Consider the following 27,583-nt stretch of genomic DNA (forward strand, 5'->3'; position numbering starts at 1 on the left):
GGAGAGATTAGAAACCCACATTAAAGAGGCAGGATGGGGGTTTTCTGAACAAAACATCAGAACAAGAGCGATTCAGGGACCGCCCTGCTGATTTGCCTCCTTGGGTGCGGGGACTGAGGGGCGGAGTGGGCAGGCTTCCCTCCGGAAGGTGTGGGAGCAAGGCTGGCGATGCTGCCTACGCCACGGGCTGGCCGTTGTGCTGTGCCCCGCAGGGGAGTGCTGTCAAGGAGGCCCTGCATTACCGGACTCGCCAGCGCCTTCTCTAAGTCACTGTGACGGAACCAACCGGGACACCACTAATGCTCACCTAGTGTTCTCTCTGCTCCTGCCTTCCCATTACATCCAGGGAAACCAGGGCCGTGGTCCTCCTCACTACCTGCCTTCTAAAGGGGCTTTGTCACTGACATGCCAACCTCCTTCAGATAATCCTGTGGTCTTGGCTGGTTGCTTAGATCTTTGGTGATATGTCCCTCAAGAGACAATCCAATATACTAGTCTCAACCAGGGCAATTACCCCCCAAGGGGACACGTGACAATGGCTGGAGACATTGCTGGTTGTTATAACAGGAAGAGAAGGTGCCACTGGTATCTAGTGGGCAGGAGCCAGGGATGCTGGGAAACATCCTACGGTGCACAGGCCAGCCCCACAACAGAGAACCATGTGGTCCCAAATGTGATCAGGACTGAAGTTGAGAAATCCTGGTCTAGTGGTGTAAGACACAGAGTTCTGGTGGTGTGCAGTGCTGACTGACAAAATGTAATCAAAAAATCTAAATGAGATAACTGAAGAGTTTTAAGTCTGTGAACTCACTGAAAATAAAAGAGCAGTACTTTTAGGTGATGGGATGTATTTCCTATTAGAGGCGAGAAAGGAGACTCTCGTTCACTCATGGAGGATGGCAAAGGAGAGAGGCTACACAAAGTGTGTAGCCGTGGTCTCTGCAGGCTCACGGGTTTGTTGCTTCCAGGACATGAAATATCACGCCTTGAGTCAACAGGCGCCCAGCACACGGTGAGGTGAAAGCCAGTGAGACTGCACTAGAACCAGCCAAAAGGAGTGAGTGGCAGCTGAAATAAGCAGATGGCTGGAAAGGAAATGGTTATTAAGCAGCAAAAGAAAAAGTATGGTTACGAATGAGAAAACAAAAACTGGAAAAAAAGAAAAACAACCTGTGATATTAAGAAAGGAAAACCTAAGAATATCAAGAATGTTATGAAGGGAATATCCATAAAGTGATAATAAAAAATTAAGTCTATGTACTTAAACTGTCACTGATATGCAGGGTGATTAAGATAAATTTCGGTTTGTGTATCAAAAGCCTTAAAAACATTCACTTGGTCTAGCTCTTTCACTTTTAAGAATTTGTCCTTATGAAGTGATTAAGGATGTAGGTGAGATTTAACTACACAGATGTTTGTTACAGTTTATGTTAGTACAAATTTGGAAGCAACCGAATTTTCTACAAATGGGGGACTGATTCACCTCATCATGATACATCTCCACAGTGGAATTCTCCGGAGCCCCCCACATCCTGGCAGAGGGAACTATTTACTGGCAAGGAAAGAGGTCATGCAGTGACAAGTGATAAACTGCCATAAAACTGCAGGCAGAACAACACGGACGGGACTTGTGCGCACACCTGTCCTCCCCTGCAGTGGTGTGCCAAGGTGGGCAGGGGGAGCCCTCACCTGGGCGCAGGTAATAAGGCGCCGCACTGTTCGTGGAGAATTTACAGACAATGAAATGAATAGAAGTTGTGTTTTTAGTCATTACCATGTGCAGACAACGCTAGGCAATTTCAGTGATAAGATGCTCCTCCTCACGGGGACGGAGAGCCCCTACTTGCCGCAGCTCCCCTGAAGAGACCACTGCATCCCTGTTCTCCTTATTGAGAGAAAGCACAAGGTCCACCTCGAGTCATGCGTGGGCAAAAGCGTGGAGGCTGACCAGCGGGACCTTTGCACGGGCCAGCAGGGGGTGCAGAGTGGCCTGAAGGTTCTGCTGAGACATGTCTTTCGTCATGGAAAAAATAAGGGGCATTAAAGGTTTTACACAGAAGCCCACTGCTCCACTTCTGTGTATGAAATATTACAAGTGAAACTAACTTCCCACTAATCTATGCATTTGGCATCTGCAACTTAAGAAAGGCGAAAAAGGAACAAAAATATTTAAATTGATTATAATGCATTAAGTTTTGAAACAAAGATTATCATGAGAGAAGATCTACTGCATAAAAATACTGGATCAAAATCATGTATCAATTTTGACAGGTTTACGTCCTCACCCATGTGAATATATATTATACATATACATATATATATATATATACATATATTTTACCACTTCAATGTAATAACTTTACAAGCAGAAAAGAGAGGTTTTACGTTCTAGGAGATCCTGCTGGTTTAGTTTTTGTTTTTCTCAGTGGGTTTCTCTGCACATGGTCAAGCTCACACTGAGTGGGTCTTGAAAACCAGGTCTGCTCTGGCCGGCAGCCAGCAGGAGGACAGTGTCCTGTCACCTCTAAACCATGTTGGAGCAGTATGGACCCCAGGACACCATCACAGGATCCTTGGCCATATCCCAAATTAAAAAACAACCCCCCCCCAAATGCTTATTTTTATAAAAAGTACAAAAAAGAAACAAATCAATTTTATCTCCTTCTATTTTTCCTGGACTGAGATCTTCAGATTGCCCCCGCCCCACCCTGCGGTGACAGGTTGTTGGCACAAAGCCCTGCTGGAGGGCAGGGAGGATCCCGCTGGGACCAGTGTGCCTCCTTGGCATGTGACATGCAGACTGGTTTGGGGGAGGCTCTGCCCAAACAGAATGGGAGAAATTAGCAATTCCTTATAATTCAGCAGCAGGCACTGAGCTGAGTCAGAAATGAATGAGTTCACAAAGTCCTTCTGGACCAGAATGTGATGCGTAGCGTGTCAAACACATCTGTGCCCAGGGGCTCATAGTCAGATGGCTCCAGTATGTTTCAATAGCAACCATTTTTCAAATAAGAGCATGCATGCAACATGTCTTTATATTGCATATTTTCTTCAAAGTCCCTGGGGCAGCCCCCGGGGGCTGCAAATAGCTGGAGAACCAGGACCTTAAAAAATGTTAACACTGATGCATTCAAGGGATATTCGGAAATGAGATTTAAGAATGCATTCTCATTAATCCCTACTCTAAATAAAATATTTTAACTTTTACTTGAAGTACAACTATTTCTAAAATAGTTTAGAACATTGTGTGCTGTGATCTAAACAAATACATTTGCATATTTATGCTGAATTCAAAGCCTGGCATGAGAGTGTCGTGGCTTCTGTCCCTCTTCCTCAGTGGTCCACTCTCAAGGACAGTTTGGATCCTGGGTCTGCATGACTCTCAGCAGCTGGACGTATGACCACAGTGTCCACAGAAGGCAGGATGTGTGATCAGTGTCCAGGGAAGGCTGGATACATAACCTCAGTGTCTGGGGAAGGCCGGACAGGAGACCACTGTGCCTGGGAGAAACGGGGATATCCTTGGTGGCAGGGTTTTGGGGAGGCAGCAGAATGGGCAGCTTGTTCCCACCATTCTCTGTGCAGGCTGGACCCATGGCTGGGCAGTTTGGCCTCCCAGAGGCTCCAGGGGACAGGGGTGGAGACTGTTCTGATGCACCAGGGTTGACAGTTGCTGTCTATGGTCTTTGCTTTTCTGCAGGGGACCCTACTGCAGGACGTGAGGGCCATTCTGTTTTGAAGAGGTGTCCCTCCCCGGCTGGATGGCATTCTGAATTCATATGAATTGTCCCCCAAAGCCAAGTTCTAATGTCATCCTGTTGGAAGGGCTGTGAATCCTCAGACTGTACCTCCCATTTCCAATAACAAGTGCAAGACTGCACATCAAAACATTTCAAAGCCTGCTATCAAATACGTGTTGGATTTTGCACCTCGCTCTCTCAGCTTCCCCTCTTATGCCACATCTCCTATTCGTGCATCCGGGCCACCTGTGTAGCGCCTGCCTGGCTCCCACAAGGACCTCAATAAATGTGTGGCTCAACATACCGAGAAATCAGCTCTTGGGTCCACCTCAACTCTAAGAGCTGGGGTGTCAGAGCTTGCCTGGGACTCAGGTGGCTTTTTTTTTTTTTTTATTTATTTCAAGTTTCCTATCTTGGCTCAGCTGCAAGATGTGGGGGAAGTCATTTAATGTTCTACCATCTCAGCTGTGAAATTCCCACAGGAAAATTGTGCAGACGTGTCAGTGATTTTACCTTGCATTGAAAATGCAGAGCCATGTCTGTCTATATGCAGACGAAATATTAATGCTGTAATCAGGGGAGGGGATAATTGCATGCAGCTGCGAGCAGCCCACATCACCTGATCCTGGGATTTCTTTTTCTTCTTCTTCTTGCCCCAGCACCCGGAGCTCTCGGCGTCCTTCCCGTTGGCCTCCCCACAGAGCAGCCCGTCCAGCTCGTCCGTGCCCATGTGCTGTCCCTGAGACGTTTCTGCTGCCAGCCGGTAAGAGAGGTTCCTTAAAATGCACACACAGTTTTCAACGGTCTGGAGAACCCAAACAAAACAAAAAGGGAAACAGAGGAGAAATGAATGAAAACAAACCGGCACTCCAGTCCTCCACCCCGGAAAGGCAACCAGTCTCCGCGTCCACACTTCTCTTCGGATGCCTTTAGCCACTGGCTTCTGACAGCCACAGTGCAAAGAATTGAGAGACACCTGGAAAGGTCTTAAGACCTTTTCTCCCCCACAAAGCTACTTCCTATCAACCACAGTTACTTCTACAAACATCTGTCATTGTTGATTGAAGTTCACTTGTGAGAGGGGCTTGGGGGAGTCGAGGTTGTGAAGAATACAGACATTGGATTTCAGGCAGCTCTGGTGGGTGACACGAACATTTACTGTCCACCAGGGCACTTTCTGGGTGTCAAAAAGGGCAACAGGGCAATCCAGGGTTGTCCCAGGCAAGTGAGGGGCTGGGTCACCTGGGGGCATAATGTCTTCAGTCTACTGGTTGTTTTTGCGAAGGTTGACACTCTTATTTTCTTAGCAGAAAGATTAAACAGTAGTTAAGGGCACATGCTGTAGAGCTGGGCACTGTAGAACGCTAGTCTCTACGAGCTGTGTGACTGTGGACAATGCATCCAACAGCCCTGGGATTCAATCTCCTCTATAACACGATCACAATAGCACCCACACCTTAGGCTGCTGTGTGCGTTAGGTGAGCTGAGGTATGTGTGTGTGGTGGGCCATGTTAGGTTATGTGGCTGGGGAGTGGGGAATTAAGGTTGCTAATCAGCCGACAGTCAGAGGGGAGATTATCTGGTCTGTCCACGTGGGCCCATGTGCTCACGAGGTCCTGTAAGTGACAGAGGGAGGCAGAGGGTCAGAGTCAGAGCGATGTGATGTGAGAAGGACGTGACCGGCCATTGCTGGCTTTGAAGGTGGAGGAAGGGGCCACAAGCCAAGAAATGCAGGCAGCATCTGGACACGGGAATAGGGAAGGAATTGGATTCTCCCCTGGAGCCTCCAGAAGGAACCAGCCCTCACGACACTTTGATTTTATCTCATTGAGACTCATTTTGGACCCGATCTCTAGAATTGTAAGATGACGAATTTGTGTTGTTTTAAGCCACCAAATTTGTGGTCATTTGTTTTACACAGCATGTAAGTTCTGGGAAGAATGCCTGCGCACAGGAAATGCTACACAAGAGTTCATATTGTTAACCATGGTGGGAGGCAGCACAGCTTGGAGGTCCCGAGGAGCATGTGACCTAGGGCTAGCTGGCTTGGGTTCCAGTCCTGGGTCTGTGACTGAGAGCTGTGTGGCCTCGGGCAAAGTGCTTGCTCTCTCTGTGCCTCTATTTCCTCTTTTGTAAAGGGGGTGATGATAATTGCACCAACTGCAAAGGGCTGCAGTCAGGGTTAAATCGAATTAATAGATACAGCTCCTTGAGTCGTGCCTGGGCAAAAGCATTTGCTAAAGTACCAGTTCTACTGGCTTCTGATTGTTAAGAAGAGGAGACAGCCTGTGGGAGCCCGCGGGCCGCGCCAGCCCCGAGCCTGCTGTCGCGCCTGACGTTCTACTGGAGGACGGCCAGGCCCGTTTGTTCACGCACTGTCTGCAGCTGCCGTCACGCTGCAACGGCAGAATAAAGTGCCAGTGACAGAGACGGCTTTGCGTGGCCCACAGGGCGGAAATAGCTCCTCTCTGACCCAGTGCAGAAAAAGTTTGCTGGTTGAGACAAACCTGACCCTGAGGAACCACAGAAAAACAGAAAAAAAAATACTCAATTTTTAGAAAGGACTAAATCATGATGGGAAAAAATTAAAGTGAGCTAAGTTTTATTTCAAAAAGCATACCAACTTCGCTGTCATCTACTAAGTAACAGCTGCCCTCCAAGGCAGGGCCCACAATTCCACTGCACGGATGGAGGAACGAAGCTGTAGGTAGCTGTACCAGATCGCACCCTGCTCTGCGTCCCTCCCTCGCCTGGAATCGGCCAAGGCAGCGTGTGGCCTTTATCAGTCACGTGGGGCATGGAAATCAGCCGTTTTCAGGATACGTCTCTGCTGCCTCTGCCTAGGCCTTTCTTGTCAGCTCTTCAAGGTTTCATGGGCTGCTAATCCCACAGGCTTTGAGTCAACTTCATTTTCTATTTCAAGCATCCTCCCAGCATTAAAAAAGGCACTGGCAAGAAAGCAGGTAAACACAGGACGCATGAAAGAGAGAAAAGTCTCTCATTGGCAGGAGAATGTTGTGGCCTAAGTCAGAACGATTTTTCAATCAGCTCAGACTGATTTTTCTTACATCAAAGACTTGGGAGAATAAACTTCTTTCTCATCCCCGCTGTTCGTCTTCCCAGGGGCATCGCCGTTCCTCCGTTTAACAAATGACTACTGGGGAATAAATCTGCAGTTTCGAGAAATGCTTTATAATCTTCCTGTGGCTAAGGAGAAGCTGGGGGGAGGGAGAGAAGCTGGGGATGGCGGAGGGGGGGAGGGGGAATGGGCGAGGGGGTCACAGGGATCAGACTCATCTCTCATTGAGCCTCCTGGAGTTTCGCAGTCTGGCTTGGTTCGGGTGAGCTACCAATTCAAGAGCTTTGCTCTAAAGGGATGGGGAAAAAGAAAAAAGAAAGACTTGGGATGCCAGCATCCTACTGCTGGTGCGGCAGCTGGTAGCTGTGCTTGGGACGTCACTGCTGTCAACAGCGTTTTCCCAGTTCCTCTTGATCACCGGGGTCATCTTGACTCCTTATTTTCTATTAGAAAGGGCTAATTTGGAAGTTGTCTGTAGAGCGCTCTACCATATGTTACCCATTCAACAAACCGTCCCAATTATAGGAGCAGAGCTGCAAGCTTGCATGGAATCCAGACTCTTTTATTCATTAACTTCTCTGGCCTTAAAGAGAATGTGTCCTCATTTTTTCCCCCTCTCTAAATTGTCACTGTGAAAGCTCAGAAGTGGCCAAGCAGAGGGCTGAGTGGAAAATTACGGTACAATAATAACACGTTAAAACCCAATAGCACAGTCCGGCCAGCAGAGCACTGCTGAGTAATTTGTCACATCTGATCCTTTCAACAGCCTTGGCATTCAGCTATGATTATCCTCCTTGTCACCAAGTTGAGGTCACTTGGGTAGGGTCCTCCAGCCAGTGGGAGCTGGAGGTGGCTCAGTCTGCTGGCCCTGTCCTCATGCCAGCTCAGGGTTCTTCCAACTCCATCAGGGATATCTGGATCTTCTGATGCCAGCCCTGAATACTCCCATTTATTGCAACTTCCTCTTTTGGGGAAAAAGTGGATATTAAAAGAGATGACCTCCAAGGTCCCCTGAGAGTTTTAGAAATCTGAAACATCAGAAAAAAGATGCCTGTGCCATGGAGCACTGGTTCTTGACACATGCTCCTGAAGGCTGCCTTAACCTCCAGTGACAGAGCAGGGACACCTGGCCAAGGCACAAGGCCGCTGACTCTTATTTCATTTTCAACTGCAAGGCCCAGCTAGGATTACAGCTGTCTTGGTGTCCACCGTGGGAAGAGTCTCAGTCTCCCAAGGCCTCTCTCCTTCACCACTCCGGACATTAGGAGCCGTCTTCAGTGACGTGCCTTCGGTAGCCCTTTTAAAAACCATGTGTCCAGTGTGCTAACAGGCATCTGTGAGTACTCAGGACATCTCGACTAGTCACTTCTTTAGAGATTTAATTTTCCCATCAATGATACTAAAAGGTCTAAAATGGTCGTTTAAGGGCTTGTATGAAAGGGAAATGCTTAGTCTTTATTACATTATATTTGTCTTTAAAATTAATAACACGTTGTCAGTGGGTGGATGCAAACCCAACCGAGTGCCAGAAGGTGACAAGCAGCGTTCGTAACCGGGGCAAACTAGGACTCAGAGGGCTGGAGTCCCAGAAGGCATTTTGGGTCCAAATCTGTGGGGAGTATGGCTCAGGCATCCGAGATGTTCTAATTTCTTGGTAACTCCAATGTAGTCAAGGTTGAGAAGTGCTGTGCTAACTTATCCCCAAAGCCAATTAACAACTACATGACTAGAATCACTCTTACTTTTGCTTCATCCGGCTTTACAACTAAGTTACAACAAATTCCTGATCAGAGAGTCCATTTCAAAGCTTCGTCTGCTAAGGCAGGTTCTTAATCCAAGATGCACATTGAATCACCTGATGAACTTGTAAAGGTGCAAAAACTTGACACCAGAATTAGACGTTCAGATTCAGAGGACTGTCACGGGGTCTGGGGAGATGTCTGTATGAACATTCCAAAGGCAATTCTGATGAAGAGTCTGGGTTGAAAACCATAGAATTAAGGCCATGGTTCGTAATCAGGGCCAGATTTGCTCCCCACAGGACATGTGGCAACGTCTGAAGACATTTCTGTTTGTTACAACAAGAAGAGGCTGTTACCAGTGTCCAGTCGGTGGAGGACAGGGATCCTGCTAAACATCCTATAAGGCATAGGACAGTCCCAAAACAAACAATAATTCAGCCCCAAAGGGCAATAAGCGCGGCTCTTGAGAAACCTTTATTAAAATATCACATTTATTATGTGTATTACTTTAAAAGTATTGGTAAAGTTTGTGTTTACAATAGTTATTTATATTTAGAATGCATCATAACTAATTTAATTAAGACAAAATAGCTCAAACATTAGAAAACCCCACCCAGTTCTATTTTGGCCTATGAACTAAAACACTGGCTAGGCATTGATGATTTAACATGTCGGTAGCTCATTTATTAAGCATTGTGACATTTATTTAGTTCTTGCAGGCCTTTGTAAACAGCATTTAATATAATGAACAGTTGTTAAAAGGCTAACTCGGAACAATATAGGATTATTCAAATCTTAGGTAGTTTTAACATCCTTTTTTCTTCTAAAAGTGGACTGTATTAAATAAAATCTAGAAGCTTGTGAGCAATGTGGTATGCAAAAGTTTATACACTCATCCGGAACACCTGTGGTTTGAGTAACTTAAAAACAATCTAAATTTTTACTCATTGCTAATTAAAAATCAGCTACCTATTTCCAGAAGTCCTGCCTAGAAAATGTTGGATTCTTATAAGGAAACCAAGATAGAGTTCAGAAGGAAAGTACGAAACACTGCCTTAGCTATCCATTACTGTTAGCTGTTGTGTAGTCCCACGGGCGTCTTTATTCTCGAACACGCTTTATCTATGCAAATACAACGAACCTTGCTATCGATCTCACTGCTCCCCAGCGCAGACTGGATCACGTACAGCAAGGCATCCGTGAGCCCGTCACACTCTCGCATCCTCCTGCGGGCCTCCTCTCCAGCCGAACTGACATTCCTGCAAAGCAAAAGGCCACGTCAGCAATCTCTGCAGTTGTCACCTCAAGAACATCCTGCCACGCCGGTCTCCTTTCATAGTCTTAGCGAACACGAACACGCTTTTTTGGCTTGTTTTGTTTTTTGCTTTTCCAGAATGTTTATCACGTGTGTAGCTTATCAACACATCAGCATTGGAGAAGGCACAGTTTCAGGCAACTTCTGAAACGGCCAATGCAGAATTCCTAAGACGTGATCTGTCCGAGTCCTGTGACCGCTGAGAATGGAAGACTTCCCGACAGCCCTCAAGGGTTACTTCATTTACGATCAAAAGCTTTTTGATTCAAAGGATTCTTCTTCTTTGAGAAGTCTGAAACATTTTCAAAGATAGAGGTTGTGACTTACTGAAATATTTTAGAGATCTAAATTCATCTGTGGCAAAAATATACCTGTCTTGACCCAGCCAGAAGTAGATTCCCAGGAATATATTTTAAGGACATAGTTATGGGTTTCTGTGACAATTGAGTTACCGGGATGTGCCTGGCACCTTTACGGGAAGGTGTTGCTCTGAGCTTTCTTGTACTGGCACAAGGTGAGCTAAGGCAACAGAAGGGGCCTGCTGTGAGGGACTGCGTGGCTACACAGACTCCAGATAATCCTAGCCAAAGGTGAATCTTCGGGGTGCTAGTTACTCCACCACCTGAGAGTATGTGCTTCCTCTCCTACCCACGGTAGAACTTGGTTGCAGTAGTGAATTTGCAGTGACTGATGATAGACAACACGGCCTGTGAAGGCTGGAGGATGGAGGTGCTGAGTTAATGGAAAGTACATAGGGATTGAAAGAATTTAGAGACTGTTGAGGAGAATGACAGAAAAAGAGGGCAGCTGGGTGCAGTGGCTCACCCCAGCCTGTACTCCCAGCCCTTTGGGAGGCTGAGGTTGGAGGATCACTCAAGGCCAGGAGTTTGAGACCAGTCTGGGCAATATAGCAAAACCTCTGTCGCTACAAAAAATAATTTAAAAAAAGAAAAAATAGGCGGGTATGGGGGTGCACCTGTAGTCCTGGCTACCAGGGAGGTTGAGGTGGGAGGGATGCCTAAGCCCAGAAGTTCCAGGCTGCAGTAAGCTATGATTGCACCACTGCACTCCAGCCTGGGACAGAGAGACCAGGAGGGCAGTGGTTCTCAAATTTTGGGACTGTCAGCATCCCCAGGGGGGCATGTGAAGTACAGATTGCTGGAGTCTCCCACTCAGAGAGTCTGGGTGCAGTCATATAACTTGCTTGTCCTTGGTGATGCAGATATTGAGGATGTGTAAAAAGACAGGATTATTCTTATGCCCTGGGAGGGTGTGGTTGGGGAGGGTGGTGTTCTTTGCTGACTGCTGGGCCAGCCGTGGGGCAGATCCCAGGAATCCCTGAGCCTGCACAGAGCCTGGAGAAGCTGAACAGAAGGAATCTCCAGCCCGCTGTCATCGACACAGACACGCTCACTGCCTTTGCAAATCATCTGTTGCTGTTGTACTTAATTCTGTTTCACAGATGAGCAAACCGAGCCTGAGCGGCTGCCCAGGGCCACACTGCTCGAGAGTGGGGGAGCTGGGAGGAAGCCCGGGTCAGCGAAGGAAGGGACAGCAGGCTCAGGTCTCATGGGAAACATGGGTGGGCTGGCTTGTTAAGAATTAAAATAAAATAAAATAGGCCTAACGCTGAAGTGCTACTGAACATAAATGTTTTCTTGGATATCTAAAAAGTTCCGTAGGACGTGTTAAAGTAGGATCTATCAGCGTTTTCATGCATCGCTGGGAAAGGTTATTCAATTCAAATTAGTATTTTTGGCATTTACTGATCTTCAAATATAAACAAAATTTCTCAGTTTCATAGATAATGTAACTAGGCAAATATTGACAGCATTTTTGTGTAAAATTTTCTAAATTCCACCTGTTGGTGGCCGACCTTTGTTTCTGACACAATCTCTGGTCTGGTCGGGGGTGAGGGAAGAACTAACTTTCTGCTGGGAAAAAAAGTGGTAAGAGGCAGATTGGTGTTATTTTAGACTAGAAGGATGGCCCTTTGAAAAGAGCATTTTAGACCATTTCTCCTTGAAATGATTTTTACCAGGTTGAGCTCTGAAGTTATTAAAATAATAAGTTTGTCAAAAATTCCAACCAGATCTCTTTGGCCAGAAGAACACTAAAAGGCAATGTGTGATTTATGTGCGACTCTTTATGGGTTGGCAAAGCAGACTGTATTTCCAAGGGTAGAATTACGGAATTCGGGCTTGAAAGCAAGGGATAGGTCATGCACACCCCAGTCCAAAACATCCCGCACTCGCTTCTGACTGATGTGCTCAGTCCTGCCCTAGAATGTCCTTATGATGGAGGCGGGCTGCCTTCTGATTCACGAATACACTTCCTAATGATCAGCCCTGATCTCACTGGTAATCAATAAATGTGCAGGACCAACCAACAGGAAGTAAGTGGAATGAACACCTCAATCAACATTAGAAGTTGTCAATATTAATCTCAGCATTTTTCTTTATTCTAGTTTCTATCTGAATCTAATTCAGTCTCTCCCCAAATTTAAAAAGGTATTGATTGGTGACTATATTAAAATGCATAAGATATTGAAAAATGAGAAAGATGAATAACTTAAGGTCCTGGCAGAGAAGAGGAGTGACTGAGGCACACACACATATACACACACAAGCACACACCTGTGATATGGAGCAGAGAAAGGAGTTATCACGTGTCAGCAGGTACGTTGAAGCTCAATATATATTTTTTATACATACTATCTCTTTTCAATGGGTAATGGTTTCCTACAGGCCTTTGGGCTTGGGTTTCCAGTTTTAATCAATTCCTGAATACATGAAATATCTTAAGGGAATCTTTGGTTTTCACTTTGGAGAAGAATAGGGTTTCCTATTCCTCCCTCTTCCCCCCAAACACAAGATTTATTCATTCAATTACGGTATTTCAGCTTTTTATTGTTGTTGTTATTTAAGACTTTTGATCAACATGTCAAGGTAAAGTCATGTCAGCTTATGATTAAAATATTATAATCCTGTTAGCAGCACATTATAAAGCTATAAGCGTCACAACTTTAACATGGCTGAAATTTTGGTGTCTACATATTTTACTATGAAACTTAGTAGCAGGAGTCACTGTTTAAAAATAAAACCCCCAATAACCTTCTGTGTTGATCACTGAATGGTTAGTTGTAATCATGGTCCTGAGTAAGTGTTTGACAACAAGCCAACCATCTTCTGCCCGTCACGTGGGACACGATTTCCATGTTTGGCTTGAAACTGATGCAGCAAAATTCTATGCATAAACATAGTATTAAACACCTGTAGATTACTTGTTAAAGGCACAAAGATGTGTATAATATCTAATCCTTAGAAATAATCTATAATCGTGATTGAATTGTCAGTTGATATGTCATTTGGAAGTTTCTGCTTAAAGTAGATTCTATAATCTTTTTATCTAATAGATGAAAATGAAACAATTTATTTTTATATCTTTCAATTAAAAGATCAATCTTTCATTCCAAGGCAACTAGCTAAACTGCTTCCTTTCCTGTCTTAAGTGCTATCTGACATCTCATTTCTTTGAGCCTCCATCACTGGCTGCATGTAATTTAAAAAAAATTCAACACATAGTGTTCTCATAGGATTCAGCGAAGAACTTAAACCATATGTTCAACTCAAGAGAGTGACTGTGAGACGAAAGATGTGTGTCTGCTTCAGATGGCCTGGATACCAGTGATCAAACCACAGAGAAAACCAAGGCAGGAGATTGTCATTAGTCTCTCCCTTCACAGCCCCTTAGCTCTGGCATTGATCTCTGTTATTGATCACCACTGATTTTGTATGGGAATTATTTAGGCTTATGTGTACACCTAGCACTCAGCTGAGTGCCTGACGCATAGTTGGCTATTACTTGTGCATTCAGCTTTTCCATTATAGTGGGATTCAGGAAACCAGGGGCATGTCTACGCCATGACCGATTTACCTCTGTGCTCACAGTGTAAGTACCAGGTGTTTGTTCCACCATTTGAATACAGGCTTCTTCTGCTGTGGTTTGTGTTCTGCCCCTACAACCCCCATCCTGGATTATTCAGGGCAGTCTTGATTTGCAAAGAAAGAAAAGACAATTGAAGGTAGTGCATAGCATGTAGAGTAAAATGGTTCAGCTTGAGATATGAACTTTCTTATGACTGTTCTTAGTATCGATTGGGTGCTGGACAGAACTGCACAATTTTGCTGCCTGCAGCCAATCAGATATTCTCAAGTTCCACACCCACCTACACTCCTAGGCTCAGAGGAAGAGCTTTCATGCGCTGGTTCAAGTCTAGTTTCTCTTCCTGTGTCTTGTTACCTCCTCTCCCCTCCATCCGACCTGCTCCTTGGCCTTTATGATCTGGCCTCCACTGGCATCATCTCACACCCAGCCCACCCCATGCCCTCGAGCCCTGGGTTCACACCCAGCTATAATCACTCATGCCCAGCAGGTGGCCCCACCTCTCTGGGCAGGTGCTCACTGAGCTCCTGCATCCATCTCCCAATTCATAATCAGCAGAGCCCAGGCCCTGCAGAGATGCAGGGTCTGTGTTCCTGAGACTATATTGGTTTGAGAGATGAAGCTGGGCTGCCTAGAGGGTGTCCAAGAGCAGAGCTGAGCTTATTTCAAGGAATACAGATAGTCCCAAGGCCAAGCTGAAGTGTGAAGCCACATGCTTAGTATGGCATTGATGCCAACCCAGCAGGGCAGGCAGGGGGAGAGGCAGAAGCCACAACCAGAGATGATGACACAGACCAGGGTGCCAGACCTGAATCTGGGAATACCCAGGACCCTAGGGCAGAGCTGAGAGCCTCCAGATGCTCCACCAAGGATACAGGAAGTCTCTCTGGGGTTCCCAGGCCACACTGACCCCTCCCCCTGGAACGTCCTTCGTTCCATATCAAAGCCATTGACTCCAACAGTCTCAGCTGTCAGGGCTCAATCAGTGCAAGGCCACTGGCTAAGCCTTGCCTCGGCCCCTCCGCTCCCTCCTTTGTAGCTCCAGGCAAAGATCCTTTTAGAGCATCTGTTAAACTTGATGCTCGAGGCTCGTCTCACATGACATTGGGAGGCAGGAGGGGGGATCAACATATTTGGTCATTTGCCCCTTACTACCCACTGTGCAGCTCACAACAGGAACTCGCTGATTAAATACTGAGGGAAAGAGCACACGATGCTCTTAACCAGGTAGTTCTTAACCAGGGCAATTTTGTCCCCACAAAACATTTAACAACATCTAGGTGTCTGGGGACATGTTTGTTTGTCATGACTGGGTGAGTGTTGTGGGGTGTTAGTGGCATCTAGTGGGTAGAGGTGGCCAGCGCCGCTCCTCATCACCCTACAAGGTTCAGGACAGGCCCCCACAACAGAGAACGCCGACAGTGTCAGGTTGAGAAACCTGCTCTAGACAGCTGGGCTCCGTGAGGACCTAACTCAGTGTGTGTTTCCCTAACACCGAACACATGCTTAGCCCAGTGGTTCTCAAACCTCTGCTGCATCAGAATCATCTTTGGAACTTGATAAAAATACAAAGGCCCAGGTCCTTCTGCTGCTTCGATGGGCTCAAGACTCAGTGTGTTCCACTGCTCCCCATGTGATGCTACACACACCAGACTGCGAGAGCCTCCGTCTTAGCCCATAGTAGGAAACTCAGCAGTAGAGAGTTGAAATATTAATGAATGACCAGGAAGCAACGTGACTGTCTACTGTGTGCTATGTAACAGGAAGGCTCTGAACGATACTTGGTTGGGTCTTCCTAATAGGACAGGGCATGGTGGCCCCACACCCAGCAGGGATGGCATTTAGACCAGGGGCCACAGGCTGCCAATAGTCACCTGTGGATGTCTGGAAACAACACTGAATGTGTGACGGGAGGTCTAAGTAGACTATGAATATGGATCATCTTAACTTCTTGGACATCCCTCTAATCACCTACCCAGCAACTGATGAATTTATCGTAAATTATCTGACCTGAGTAAGCCTGGGCATGGGAAACTGCCCCAGTCCTGCTTTTCTCCCATGAAGTGTGCTCACTTCCGCCTCCTCCAAAAACACTAAATTTTAAAGAGGTCTTTCTATCCATGAACATCTAAATCAGAGGTTAACAATGTGATGAAAAGGGCTGGAGGGTAAATATTTTAGGCTTTAGGGGCCACGTAGGGTCTTCGTCATGCTTCTTTTCCTCCTCTTCCTTTTTCAACACAGTTTTAAAAATATAAAGCCCATTCTTACTCGAAGCTATAGAGAGAAGAGGTCAGTGGTATGATTAACCCCTGCCCTAGATTCTCATCTGAAGCTGTTACAGGATTCAGGAGGGTGCCCTGAACCCGATATTTGGTTCAAAGTTTTGTATATTTTTATGTGTACATTAAATGCGTTTCTTTTTTCTGCGATAAAGGCACAGAAATTTCATCATATTCTGAGGCCAGGACCCCCCAAAAGTCTAAGAACTTCTAATCAAAATAAGTGGTTTGGGCAGCCCTTGGTTTGAGTAGCACGCTGCTTTCCTGAATCTAGAGTTTGGGCTTTGGGAATTGGATGTATTTGCTTCTGTGGGTAAATGGCAACTCTGCCTTGTGCTCTCCTATGTATGAGAGGCCTTGGGAGATTTGTGGGTTCCAAAATCACTGTCCCTAGAGCCCATACTTTCCTTCCATGTGGGAAACCCTCCTCTTCGCTGTTTAGGGGCAGGGAAGCAAGGGGTCTTCTTCCCGGCCAGCTGGCTCGGCTGACTCCAGCTGGCCATCAATGCGGTGACAGTCGTCCAGCCAGGTCCCCTCCCTCGAGGTGCAGAGGCTGCAGGGGCTGAGGGCAGCAGGATCCCTGCCATGTCTGCCCATCCTCTTTATTCTGAACACAGAGGAGTTGCCACCACAAAACCACTAGGGCTCATCCTCTTGATTGGTAGCTTCTCTGCAAAAAGGGAGCAAGTGGCTCATTCAAAATGTCAACAAAGGTGATTCTCTTGTGTACCTGGTGTGGTGCTTGCAGCTGGGGCTGCCTAGTTGTGAAGGCACATTCCTTGCCTTGAGGACATCTGTGAGGCGGCGCTGGGAATGGCGTGCACATCACACACAGGAGACGTGCAGTAACACAAGGCAGGAGTTCGGGCCCAGGCCAGTTTCTGCTCAACAAATGTTAGCTGAGCTGTGGCTCGACTGGACTCCTCCCGTCCGAGGGAGAAAGGCACCAGGCGCCACGCCATGTGGAGCGTGTGGTGTGCAAGTGGGTGGAAAGGAAACAATGGAAGTTTTCACAGTGTCATTGGCCAACTTTAGTCATCCAGTTTTTAAAAATCTAAAAACTGATGTAAAAATATTAAGAAATGGGGGAACTATCTCAGTAAAAGTGAAAATCCACACCCTTTGCTTCCCCTCAAGGAGATCACTGTCACCATTTGGTTTTTATCATTGGAGATGATTTTCTACTCATAAATAAACTGTGTAAGTATGTTTGTTTCATACCACAGTGGTCCCTCAGGCAACTGGCTTTTATTCCTCAAAAGTGTATCACTGACTTTTTCAGTGGTACCTATAGACCTACCTTAGTCATTGGGTGACTTTTGGTATCTCAAATGTAAATAGGTCATGATTCATAATTTTAAAAATTATTAACCTATTAACGAACATTCAGGTTATTTCTAATTTTTTGCTGTCGTAAGTACGTTGAGCTAAATTTTGGAGGAGTTATGGGCTTTGCCAGATGGACCCGGAGGAACCATTCCAGGGAGAAAGTTCAAATCAACAAACCAACCAACCTTGACTAGGCACCTCCTTTTTCCACACCAATGCCAAGCCTTGGAATAAAAAGATGAGAATACTGGGCTTTTGACCTCCAGGAGGTCACAGTCCAGCAAGGTAAACAGAAATACAGTCGCCGTGACTAAATATGACACTGTCAGCGTGTAACTAGCAGCATGAAGAATCTGGGAACCAGTTTTCCTTAGAAGTGCCACCTAGATGTGCCACAGAAAACAAATACAGGCTGAAACCGCTGGAAATGTTACTTTCATCTGTTTCAGTGCAATCTTCCCTTAAGTTGTAATTGTGTACATTTGGACATCAGTTATGTTCCTTAACATTTGTAGCAGCAAGTCATGCATTGCAAACTTAAGAAATAAGGATGCAGAGTGCAATAAATGTGTTTCCAGCAAGAAAGCATTCCATGCAAATTCAATGGAAAGTACTAAAAAATATACTTTTAAATTTGAAGGGCAAGGCTTAAATTACATCATGGGCTTGGGGCAGTTCCAGGTGAACAGCTTGTGCAAATCCAAGCACACCTGTGCACAGGTGAGATCCACAGGCCATCATAGGCATTAACAGAGGACAGGGCCTGATAGGCAGAGGTGGCATTCTGTGGCAAATGCCAATTCACAGACTTCTCCATTTGCACTAAACCTGGTATCCCAAGCCAGCACACTGTGCCTCCTAAAACCATGCCTAGCTCATGGTTGACCAGGGTGAATCTTGTTAATGCTCTTTTACCAAACTGCATCACCTGTGCTAAGGCCTTCCTGACATCTGGCTCCAGGGCAGCCCAGGTAGGCTGCTGTGAAAGCTGGGAAATCCATCACCAGAGGTTCCACTCCTGCCTCTCGCAGCTCTGCAGCAATGTGCCCGTCAAAATGTCTGACATTTGGGTGATAACCAGGAGTGGGCAGAAGCAAGACCTCTTCCCCAACTTGCCTGCTGAGTTCAAGTCATTGAAGAGGCATTTGCAGTGTCACCTGTTTCTGACGTCTTCCCCAGAGAGCAGAGCTGAGGATGACATAGGGTAAGTTCCTGGCCTTGAAACCTGATGGGGTTTGCTGGGCTGGATTCACAAGCTGTGACTCCATTTTATTTTCCATACCCTCCTTTCTGAACTGGACTGTCTATGATTGTTACACTTTCTCTGTCCCGGTACTGCATGTTAGGAACAGGTAACTCCTTTCTTTATTTTCACAGGTCCACAGACAGAGAGGAAATTGTTCCCCAGGAGCTTCACTTAATGGATTTTTCACCCATTCCTGATTTAGATGATTCAGATTTTGGACTTTTGAGCTGAAGAGATTTAGGACGTTGGGTGAATGCTACAATGGGATGGAATCTTTGGGAACTTTGGGATGGAATGAAAGTATGTGGGGTAGATGTGAATCTTTTGTGGCCAGAAGACAGACTGTGGCAGGCCAAATAACAGCCCCTCAAGGATGTTTAGACCCCAATCCCTGGAATCTGTGAATAGGTTACCTTACAAGGGAAAAAACACTTTGCAGATAAAATTAAGGTTATGGACCTTAAAATAGGGAGATTTCTCAGGCTTATCCCTGTGGGCACAATCTAATCATATGAGCCTTAAAAGCAGAACACATTCTCTGCTTTCTCAGAGATATAGGAGAAGGGAAGACAGACAGATCCCAGGAACGAGGATTCAACTCCCTGCTGCTGGTTCTGACATACAGGGGAGCCACAGGAAATGAGGAGAGAGGCCACTCCAAGGGCAGCTTACCTCGACTTTAAACTGGTGAAGCCAGCGTCCAAACTTCTGAGCCACAGAAACTGTGAGATAATACATTTGTGTTGTGTTAAGTCACAAACAACCACAAGGTTGTGTTAAGTCACAAACAACCACATGGTTGTTACAGCAGCAAAAGGAAACTAATACAGAGCCTGCAGCTCGTTTTGCTCAAGGGCAAATGGGATTCTTCTCTGTATCATCCCTCGTGTTTCACGTCCCACTCCCTCTCTGCAAAATGGCGCATCTGGTCGTGGGTTCATGTAAGTTTCAAGAAGATATTTGTAGATAATCAAATAATTGTATTGCTTTGCTCAAGACCAAAATGCCACATATATAAGAGAATCAAAATTCTCCCTAGGAGCACGTGTGTGTAGGAGTGAGGTGGGGGCATGTGAAACACCTGCCCTCGACTCTGCAAGGCCAGGCTACCGCTGCATGCAGCTCAGAGCATGCTCAGGCCCTCTGCGTAGGAAACGCTGATGTGATGTCGTGATGATGCACTTTCTGAGACAAAAGTGCACTGCTTTAACGTATTTTGCCCTATCCCTGACCTCTAGCTACAAGACTGCCACCAAATTTGCAGGTATCAGCTCGGTCCCCATTGCTTTCCTGCTTGGGTGACAGCTTTCACTTCTGCCAGAAGAGGCCCCTGGAAACCTCAGTCTTCACAGCTTTCAGAGAACAGAAAGTGCTGTAGTTGGTATTCTGTATGGCCTGAAAAATGAGTACACTGGATTATAAAGGAGAGAAATGAGGCAGCTTCCTAGCCCTGCTTGAGTGCAGTCTGCAGGGCAGCCTCATTATGTTAAGACAATTCCCAGAACATTATCTGCAACACCAACCACAAGTACCAAGCAGTGTTACCAGTATTAGGATTAGCCACACCTCCGTAAACTTTCATTGGGTAGGAATAATGGGAGGCTGAATTCACTTGAAAACCTCTTGATGTCTCTGTCTATGTACATGTTTTTAAAGCTGGTCCCTCATCACAGCCAAGTCAGAACGATTTCCAAAGAAATTAGGTACTCTAATTTTTTTTTTTTAAAGATTAGCACAGTCTTGCTGTTTGGATTACTATGCACCTTACTGTCTTCTCCCAAGGAAGGCAATTTCTTTATAAATCAGGACAATGATGGCTTGGTAATTGCTTTGCTGAGCTGCAGGGACAGAATGCTTCAGTGGCTAAAGACCAGCTACCTACTGGGGCCAGCCGAGAATGCTGCTGCTGTTCTGCACTCAAAGGGGTGGTCGCTACCTTCAGCCCCCACTCCCCCGCACCCACTCATAAATAAAAACCATCAGAAAGAGGCAGATGAGTTCCTCTGTCATTGACTATTAAACACTGCCCCTGTTTAAGACTGCCTGGATCCATGCCTTCTGGAGTTAGCCATGCATCAGGGAACATTGTTCCAGAGAAGCCCAGCGCGAAACCAGAAATACCTGAGTTAAAAGATACCCTCTCAGCTGTCAAGTACTACCTAGGGTTTTAGCTACATGATTCCAATTAAAATTGATGGTTGCCACAGAGTTAACTGCTCTATGAAATGTCTGCTGAAAGTTTCCCATTGGGCTAAATTACAAGGAAATCAGAGGGAAAAAAAGGGTGGATGCTGTGTGGCTAAAACCATTAACTGCGAGTCTAATTGTGCGTGTGGTCCTTTGTGCTCCACAAACACTCACACGCCGTTCACAGTGGCTCCTGCCTAACTTGTCGTACTTGGGCTGTGAGCTGTATCCCAGGCCTTGAGTTCTGGGCAACCAGACCACTTCTTGAGCTTGGAGTAGTGCCTTGTGGTCCAATCCCCTGGGCTAAGGCCCACCTGCCCTATATTCCAACACCCCCAAACTTTGACTCTAGCACATTTGTGGTTGCATCACACATCAGAAGCCCCCCACATCCAACCTGCGTGCTGGCACCTCGACTTCCCATCAAGTCCACCCATTATAGCTCCACTGGAGCAAGGATTTCCACGCTTGCTAAATGACTTGCCTGCCACGGCCCAATTACAAATGCAACAATAGCATCATGGGTAGAAATGCAAATTAAGTTAAAAAATGAGTGCAAACCAGAGTTTTCTTCTTTCTCTGTTAAACCAAATTATTCCTGGTCAATCAGACTTGATTTCCGATGACAAGTCATAAAACCTGGCTTTAAAATGTATATAATTAACATGCAAGAAACACTGAGAATAGAGACGCAATATTCCCTTCAGCAAGCAGGTGGCTTCCGGGAAAATGAGTATATGATGTGGCTAAATAAATAATGAACAATACCTATGCAATCCAATTCCTTGTCTTTTGAGTCCTCCATCTTCTAAGAAGTAGGAGAACAAAACAGACTAATAAGGGATTATAGGTAATTGGCTACCTGCCTTTTAAATGTCAGATTGTGGGCTTGAAGACTTTCAAGCTTTGGCATTATGTGTTGGATTATTAATAGTTATGATTAAAACAACCTTTCTAACTTTCATTGCACTTCATCACCTAATTCCCCATATGCAGTCATGTAATCTTCCAACTTATTTACTTGCAGGAAAATTTAACAAATTGTACTTCAAAGGCTTATTAAAGCTGGGAATCAATGTGACTATTAAAAGCTCACTTATCTAGACGGTAAGTTTTCCTTGAGGTGTATCTCTTGTTTTCACGATTGCTTTGATCGTTGGCCAACAGCATATTGAATACAAATAACCACCACCAAAAAACTGAAAGAGACAAGGAACTGCAGACACTCTTGTGTCTTATCCTCTTCTTTTGTGCAATTCTCCAACCTCCCCACCCCCCAATGTTGTTTTATCTGGAGAGTCACAGTTGGACTGTAACCACCCACATTTCCCTAAGCACAATGTCCACTGTCCCTGCCCTGCCTGGTGGGGTTAAGTGACTACAATACGGAGCCACAAAGTAGGCAAGAAGAAACAGAAGGCCTCTGCCATTCTGCTGCTCCAGCTGCTTCCTTCTGGAGGTATCCATCCCCCTCTCCTGTTTTTGGTCTCTGTTATAGACTGAGTGTTTGTGTCCCCCCAAATGCACATGTTGAAATTCTAATCCCCAACGTGATGGTATTAGGAGGTGGGGCCTTTGGGAGGTGATTAAGACCATAAGCATAAAGGCCCTCATGCATGGGGTTAATGTCCTCATAAAAGAGGGCCCAGAGTGCTCTCCACCCCTCTTTCTGCTGTGAAAGACATGGGAGAAGTCAGTCACCTGTGACAGGGAAGAGGACCCACACCAGAACCCAACTGGGCCGGCACCCTGACCTCAGAGTCCCAGCCTCCAGAACTGCCAGAAATGCATGTCTGTTGTTTATAAGCTACCTAGCCTATTATACTTTGTTATGGCAACTGACTAAGGCAGTCTTCTTACATTTCTTCCCTGGAGAAAAGTTCCTTAAATTTGTGGCAAAAATGCAAGTAGAAACAGTGGTTGGATCAAAATGGCTTAAGCGCCATGTCCAGATTGGAAAGATGTGATTAAAAATAAAAACCAACTTTCCTTTCATCTCTTAGAAATGTCTCCATCTCTGCTAATTCCTACCTCATGAATTTGGAAGTTTTGACAACCCACTTAGTAATCTTTTACTTGGGCCAAAGAATATCATAAATGGTAGAAAATCCAGACCCCAATTAACTTGGCCAGAGATTATTGCGTAGCTCTAGCTAGGTGAATACCATACTCTGGAAACAAATGAAATTTTTGGTTACTGATTGCCAAGAATGCTGTGGACCACTCTCTTTGTTTTAGAATAAAATTATCTAGTGTGGAGGTGGTGGGGGATGGAAGGAAGGAAGAAAAACTGTAAGAATACAAATATACTTAATATAACAAAAATATACAGAAAACAGTAAAACTAAGATCACTTGGTCTTTTTTTTCAGAAAGGGAGAAGGATACATATTTAATCTTAATTAATAAAATACATTTTAAAATTTCCTCCAGAAATTTCTGGAAGACATTATAAGAAAGCAGGGGCCAGCTTCTGTAGAGAGAAGTACCAATAAAGTATTTCAAGTTTATGCACTGGTCTTAATTGCTACTTAGGAATAATGTTGGAAAAGTCAGTAGCAGCAGCTCAAAGAGCCTTTGCATTTTAAAATCAAAGCTGCCGTGGCACCTGTACAGTCTGTCTGCCTCCACTATTGTCATGACTGCACTCGTTTTCCTTCATTGTGGCAGGGAGAATTCTGAAGACATCCCTCCAAGATTCCTGCCCTCTGGGTGTTCAATCAAATACTAATCCAGGCACTGCTGGGAAGGGGCTTTGCACATGGAATGAGGGTTACCAATCAGTTGCCTTTAAGGTAGGAAAATTACCCTGGATTGTCCTGCTGAGCTCAATGTAATCACATGAATGCTTAAAAGCAGACGAGGAAGGCAGAAGAGTCAGACTGAGATGTGGCTGAAGAGGGAGCAAGAGAGATGAGGAAAGAAGGAGGAAGGGAGCCACGAGCCAGGGACATGGTGGCCTCCAGAATCTGAGAACAACTCCTGGCCAGCAGCCTGCAAGGAAACGGGGCCGTCAGTCTACTGCAAGGAACTGAGTTGGCCAACAACCTGAATAAGCCTGGAAATAGGTTCTTCCCAGAGTATCCCAGTGAAAGCCCAGTGGTGGCCACCGTGATGTACAGAACTCTGACGTAATTCATTTGTGATGCCCTAAGCCACTAAGTCTGCGATAACTTGTCACAGCAGCATTGCAAAACTACTACACTCACATAAGAAAACAAAACAAAAGAAACCCAAAAAACCTCACCAAAATATTTTTCATAAATGTTCATTTTAGCATTTCTGGCTAAAGCATTTCAAAAATTTTAGATAAACTTCTTTTTTTTTGTCTTCATATGTGGGCATTTTAGATGCTCTGAATGACAAGATGAGATGCAGTCATCAGGATTTTTAGATGCCTCTCGTTGCAAGTATGGTGAGCTAAACGAGCTTCTCACCCACTCTAGGTAACACCTAAGAGTGGCTTGTCTTGGTTTACTACCACCAGGTGGCTGGCACGCAGCGTGAGTACAGGATAATGGCACCGCTGGGTGCACGATTTCCTTTTATTGCCTTAGACACGAAGGGAGTAATGACTCAAAAATCCAAGAATTACAAAGCGACATAGGAAGGTCAACTAGCAAAGACACTTTGAGGAGCCACAGAGCATCATTAAAAACTGGTCACAAATTGGCCATGAAGAGTTAGGTCCGTCGTCTACGAGGATGGACATTAAATACGTGCTGCAATGAAAGGACTTTTACTCCCTTATAGTGCGTGTGTCACTCTTTCTGTTTCGAGCGAGTGTTAAGGTTTTATTTAAGAACCGTGTAGTTAACCAGTTTGGTGGCCGCCCTGAGAATAACTAGAAAACAAAAGAGAAGATGTGTGCCCTCCACCGTCAGCCCAGGGCAGAACCGTTGTTCGGGTTTCACTGCTCCTTGTAAATAGTAACGATTCTTAGAACTCTGGTCCAAACTATATAAAATGACCTCATGGGAGAAATGTCAAGGTACCAACGCCCCACAGAAATAATCTAGAAAACAGAATCTAGAAATATAAGATTTTTCTAAGGCTCATCTTCATATAATTACTTATCAATCCTTCTCTACGTATTAATACTAATATGGAAAAGTTTTAGAGATCTGTTGATTCGTAATGAAAAAAGCAGTTACAGAAAGAGTAGATGCAATTTTTGTGGAAAATGGATGCAGGGAGAGGATCCTTATATATCATACAAATGCACTAGATACCAGACTAGTAGTACAGTGATTAAATGACTTCATTTAATCTAATAATTTGCCAAAATTCTCCAAGAAATACAGGGTAACATTTTAATTTTAATCACAAATATTCACCGTGGAATATTTTTACAGAATGTTGCTAAAAATCAAATATATAGTTTTAGGGAATTCCAACTCCAAAGAAATTTAGGATCACTGCTGTCTTAGAGCAATGGTTCCCTATCTTTTTTACCACAGGGACACAACTACAGGATAGTGTGCCCATGACTGACACTCCATCGGCATTGACCAACCACCATGCAGCGAGGTGTGGGTCACATGCAGTCGCAAGCAGACCGGCCACAGCCTTGGCCCTGCTGTCCATCTGGCCCGTATCACAGTGGTGGGTGGAGATACCTACCTTGAAATTAGTGTTGGTCACTGCTATGGTCTCAATATTTGTATGTCCCCCAAAACTCATATGTTGAAACCTACCCCGCCGAGGGGATGACATTAAGAGGTGGGGCCTCCCAAGCTATGAGAAGTGTTAAAAAAAATAAAAGAGGTAGGGGCCCCATGAATGGGATTAGTGCCTTTATAAAAGATTCCTGAGGGAGCCTACTCACCCCTTCTGCCATGTGAGGACCCAGCAAGAAGCAGAGAGCAGCCCTCATGGGACACTGAAGCTGTTGGCACCTTGACCTTGGACTTCCCAGCCTCCAGAACTGTGAGCAGTAAATTTCCATTGATCATAAATTACTCAATCTAAGGTATTTTGTTATAGCAGCCTGAATGAACAAAGGCTGTTAGACTTTTGTGTGTGTGTGTGTGGTTGTTCTTCGCCATGGAGACACTGAATTAAACTGGTGATGAACGGAACAGGAATAGGAAGCATGAAAAAAGCCTTTGCTAAGTATATTTGTGGCCACAGTAATTAAGAGATGCAGAAGAGGATAAAATGAAAAAAGCAAAGGGGAAAAAGGAGACAAGACTGAAATGAGGAAAAAGAGCAGTGGTGCTAGCTGGGACCTGCTTCGGGGGTTTTCTCAGTGATTATGTTGTTATTCACCAAAACCCTGCAGAACTCAGGGGACAGATGTGTGTCGTTCATCCTAGACCCTCCTCTTCCCCACACAACTACGTTCAATCAATCACACATCAAATCAGCTGCAGCTTCAAAGCATTTCCAGAATCTTCCTCCATGGCCACTGCCTCGTTCATGCCACCACCATCTCGTCTTTTAACATGTTCTCTCTGCTTCTGCCATCATCCCTCAGCTCCCCGGGAAGCTCCACACAGTGGCCACAGTGACTCTTTCAAAAGGTACAGTGCAGCGTGAATCCTCCACTCCAGGGTCTCCAGGGCTAACATCAAGGTGTCAGCAGGGCTAGATTCCTTTTTGGAGGCTCTAGGGGGAAATATTTCCTTTACTTATTCAGCTTATTGGCAGAATTCAGCTCCTTGTGGTTGTAGGACTAAAGTCCCTGTGTCCTGACTGGCTGTCAGCTGAGGACTTTTCCAAGCTTCTAGAGGCTTCTATATTCCTTGGCTGCATTCCACTTTCTCCATGTTCAAAGCCAGCCATGGCACATTGAATCCTTTATGCTTGGGATATCTTTGGCTTTTCCCTCTGTTGCATCTCTCTGACTCTAGCCAGAGAACATTCTCTGCTTTTAAGGGCTCATGTGATTAGAGTTGACTCACTGGGATAATCTTCAACAATCTCCCCATCTCAAGGCCCTTAACCTTAACCACATCTGCAAAGCCTCTTTTTCCAGGTAAGGTAATATATTCGTAGGTTGTAGGGATTAGGGTATAGACATCTTGGGGGAACCATCATTCTGTCACCCACAGGCTCCCTCTCTGTAAGTGACATGAATGCACACAATTCTGTGAGGCCACATGTAAAACTGGGTGTGTGTGTGTGTCCTGACCCAGCTGGGAGGACATGGGTGCTGCGGTGGCAGTATAGGCCTCTGCCTGCCTCCCTGTGCCTGGGGTACCTGCGTCCTTGATTGCATTACTAGCAAAGCTTGAGGGGCTGTGCTAGGTTCCTACTGCTGCTGTAACAAACTACCACAAACTTAGTGGCATAAAATGCAAACTTATTGCCTTACACTTCGGGAGAACAGAAGTCAGGAATGGGTCCACTGGGCTAAAATCAAGGTGTTGGCTGTGATCCTTCTGGAGGCTCTAGAGGAGAGTCTTTCCTGCCCTTTGCAGCTTCTACCTTCTTCCTTGGCTCACTGCTGCTTGCCCCATCTTCAAAGCCGGGTGAGTCTGTCTCACATGGCATCACCCGTCACTTACTCTTCTGCCTTCTTCCACATGTAAGAATACTTGTGATTACACAGGTCCACTCAAATGATCCAGGATAACCTCCTTACTTAAAGGTCAACTTATTAGCAACCTTAATTCCATCTGCAACCGTAATTTTCCCTTGCCATGTAACATAACAAATTTACAGGTTTTGGGGGATTAGTACATGGACATCATTGAGGGTCTGACCTACCACAG

General features: G+C 45.4%; 1 protein-coding gene across 3 annotated transcripts in view; it reads right to left on the bottom strand.

Moving 5' to 3' along the window:
* Window positions 1–27,583, bottom strand: part of CTNND2 (catenin delta 2) — an 818,722-nt gene that overhangs the window by 114,509 nt on the left and 676,630 nt on the right. For all 3 annotated transcript variants that reach the window (XM_045566311.1, XM_045566312.1, XM_045566310.1), the window contains 2 exons: window positions 9,703–9,820; window positions 4,360–4,545 (listed from right to left, as the gene is read on the bottom strand). In XM_045566311.1, coding sequence (XP_045422267.1) covers window positions 4,360–4,545; window positions 9,703–9,820 — 304 coding nt within the window. The remainder of the gene's footprint in view (window positions 1–4,359; window positions 4,546–9,702; window positions 9,821–27,583) is intronic.

This window comes from Lemur catta, chromosome 12 (genome assembly GCF_020740605.2).
Source record: "Lemur catta isolate mLemCat1 chromosome 12, mLemCat1.pri, whole genome shotgun sequence".
Classification (NCBI taxonomy): domain Eukaryota; kingdom Metazoa; phylum Chordata; class Mammalia; order Primates; family Lemuridae; genus Lemur; species Lemur catta.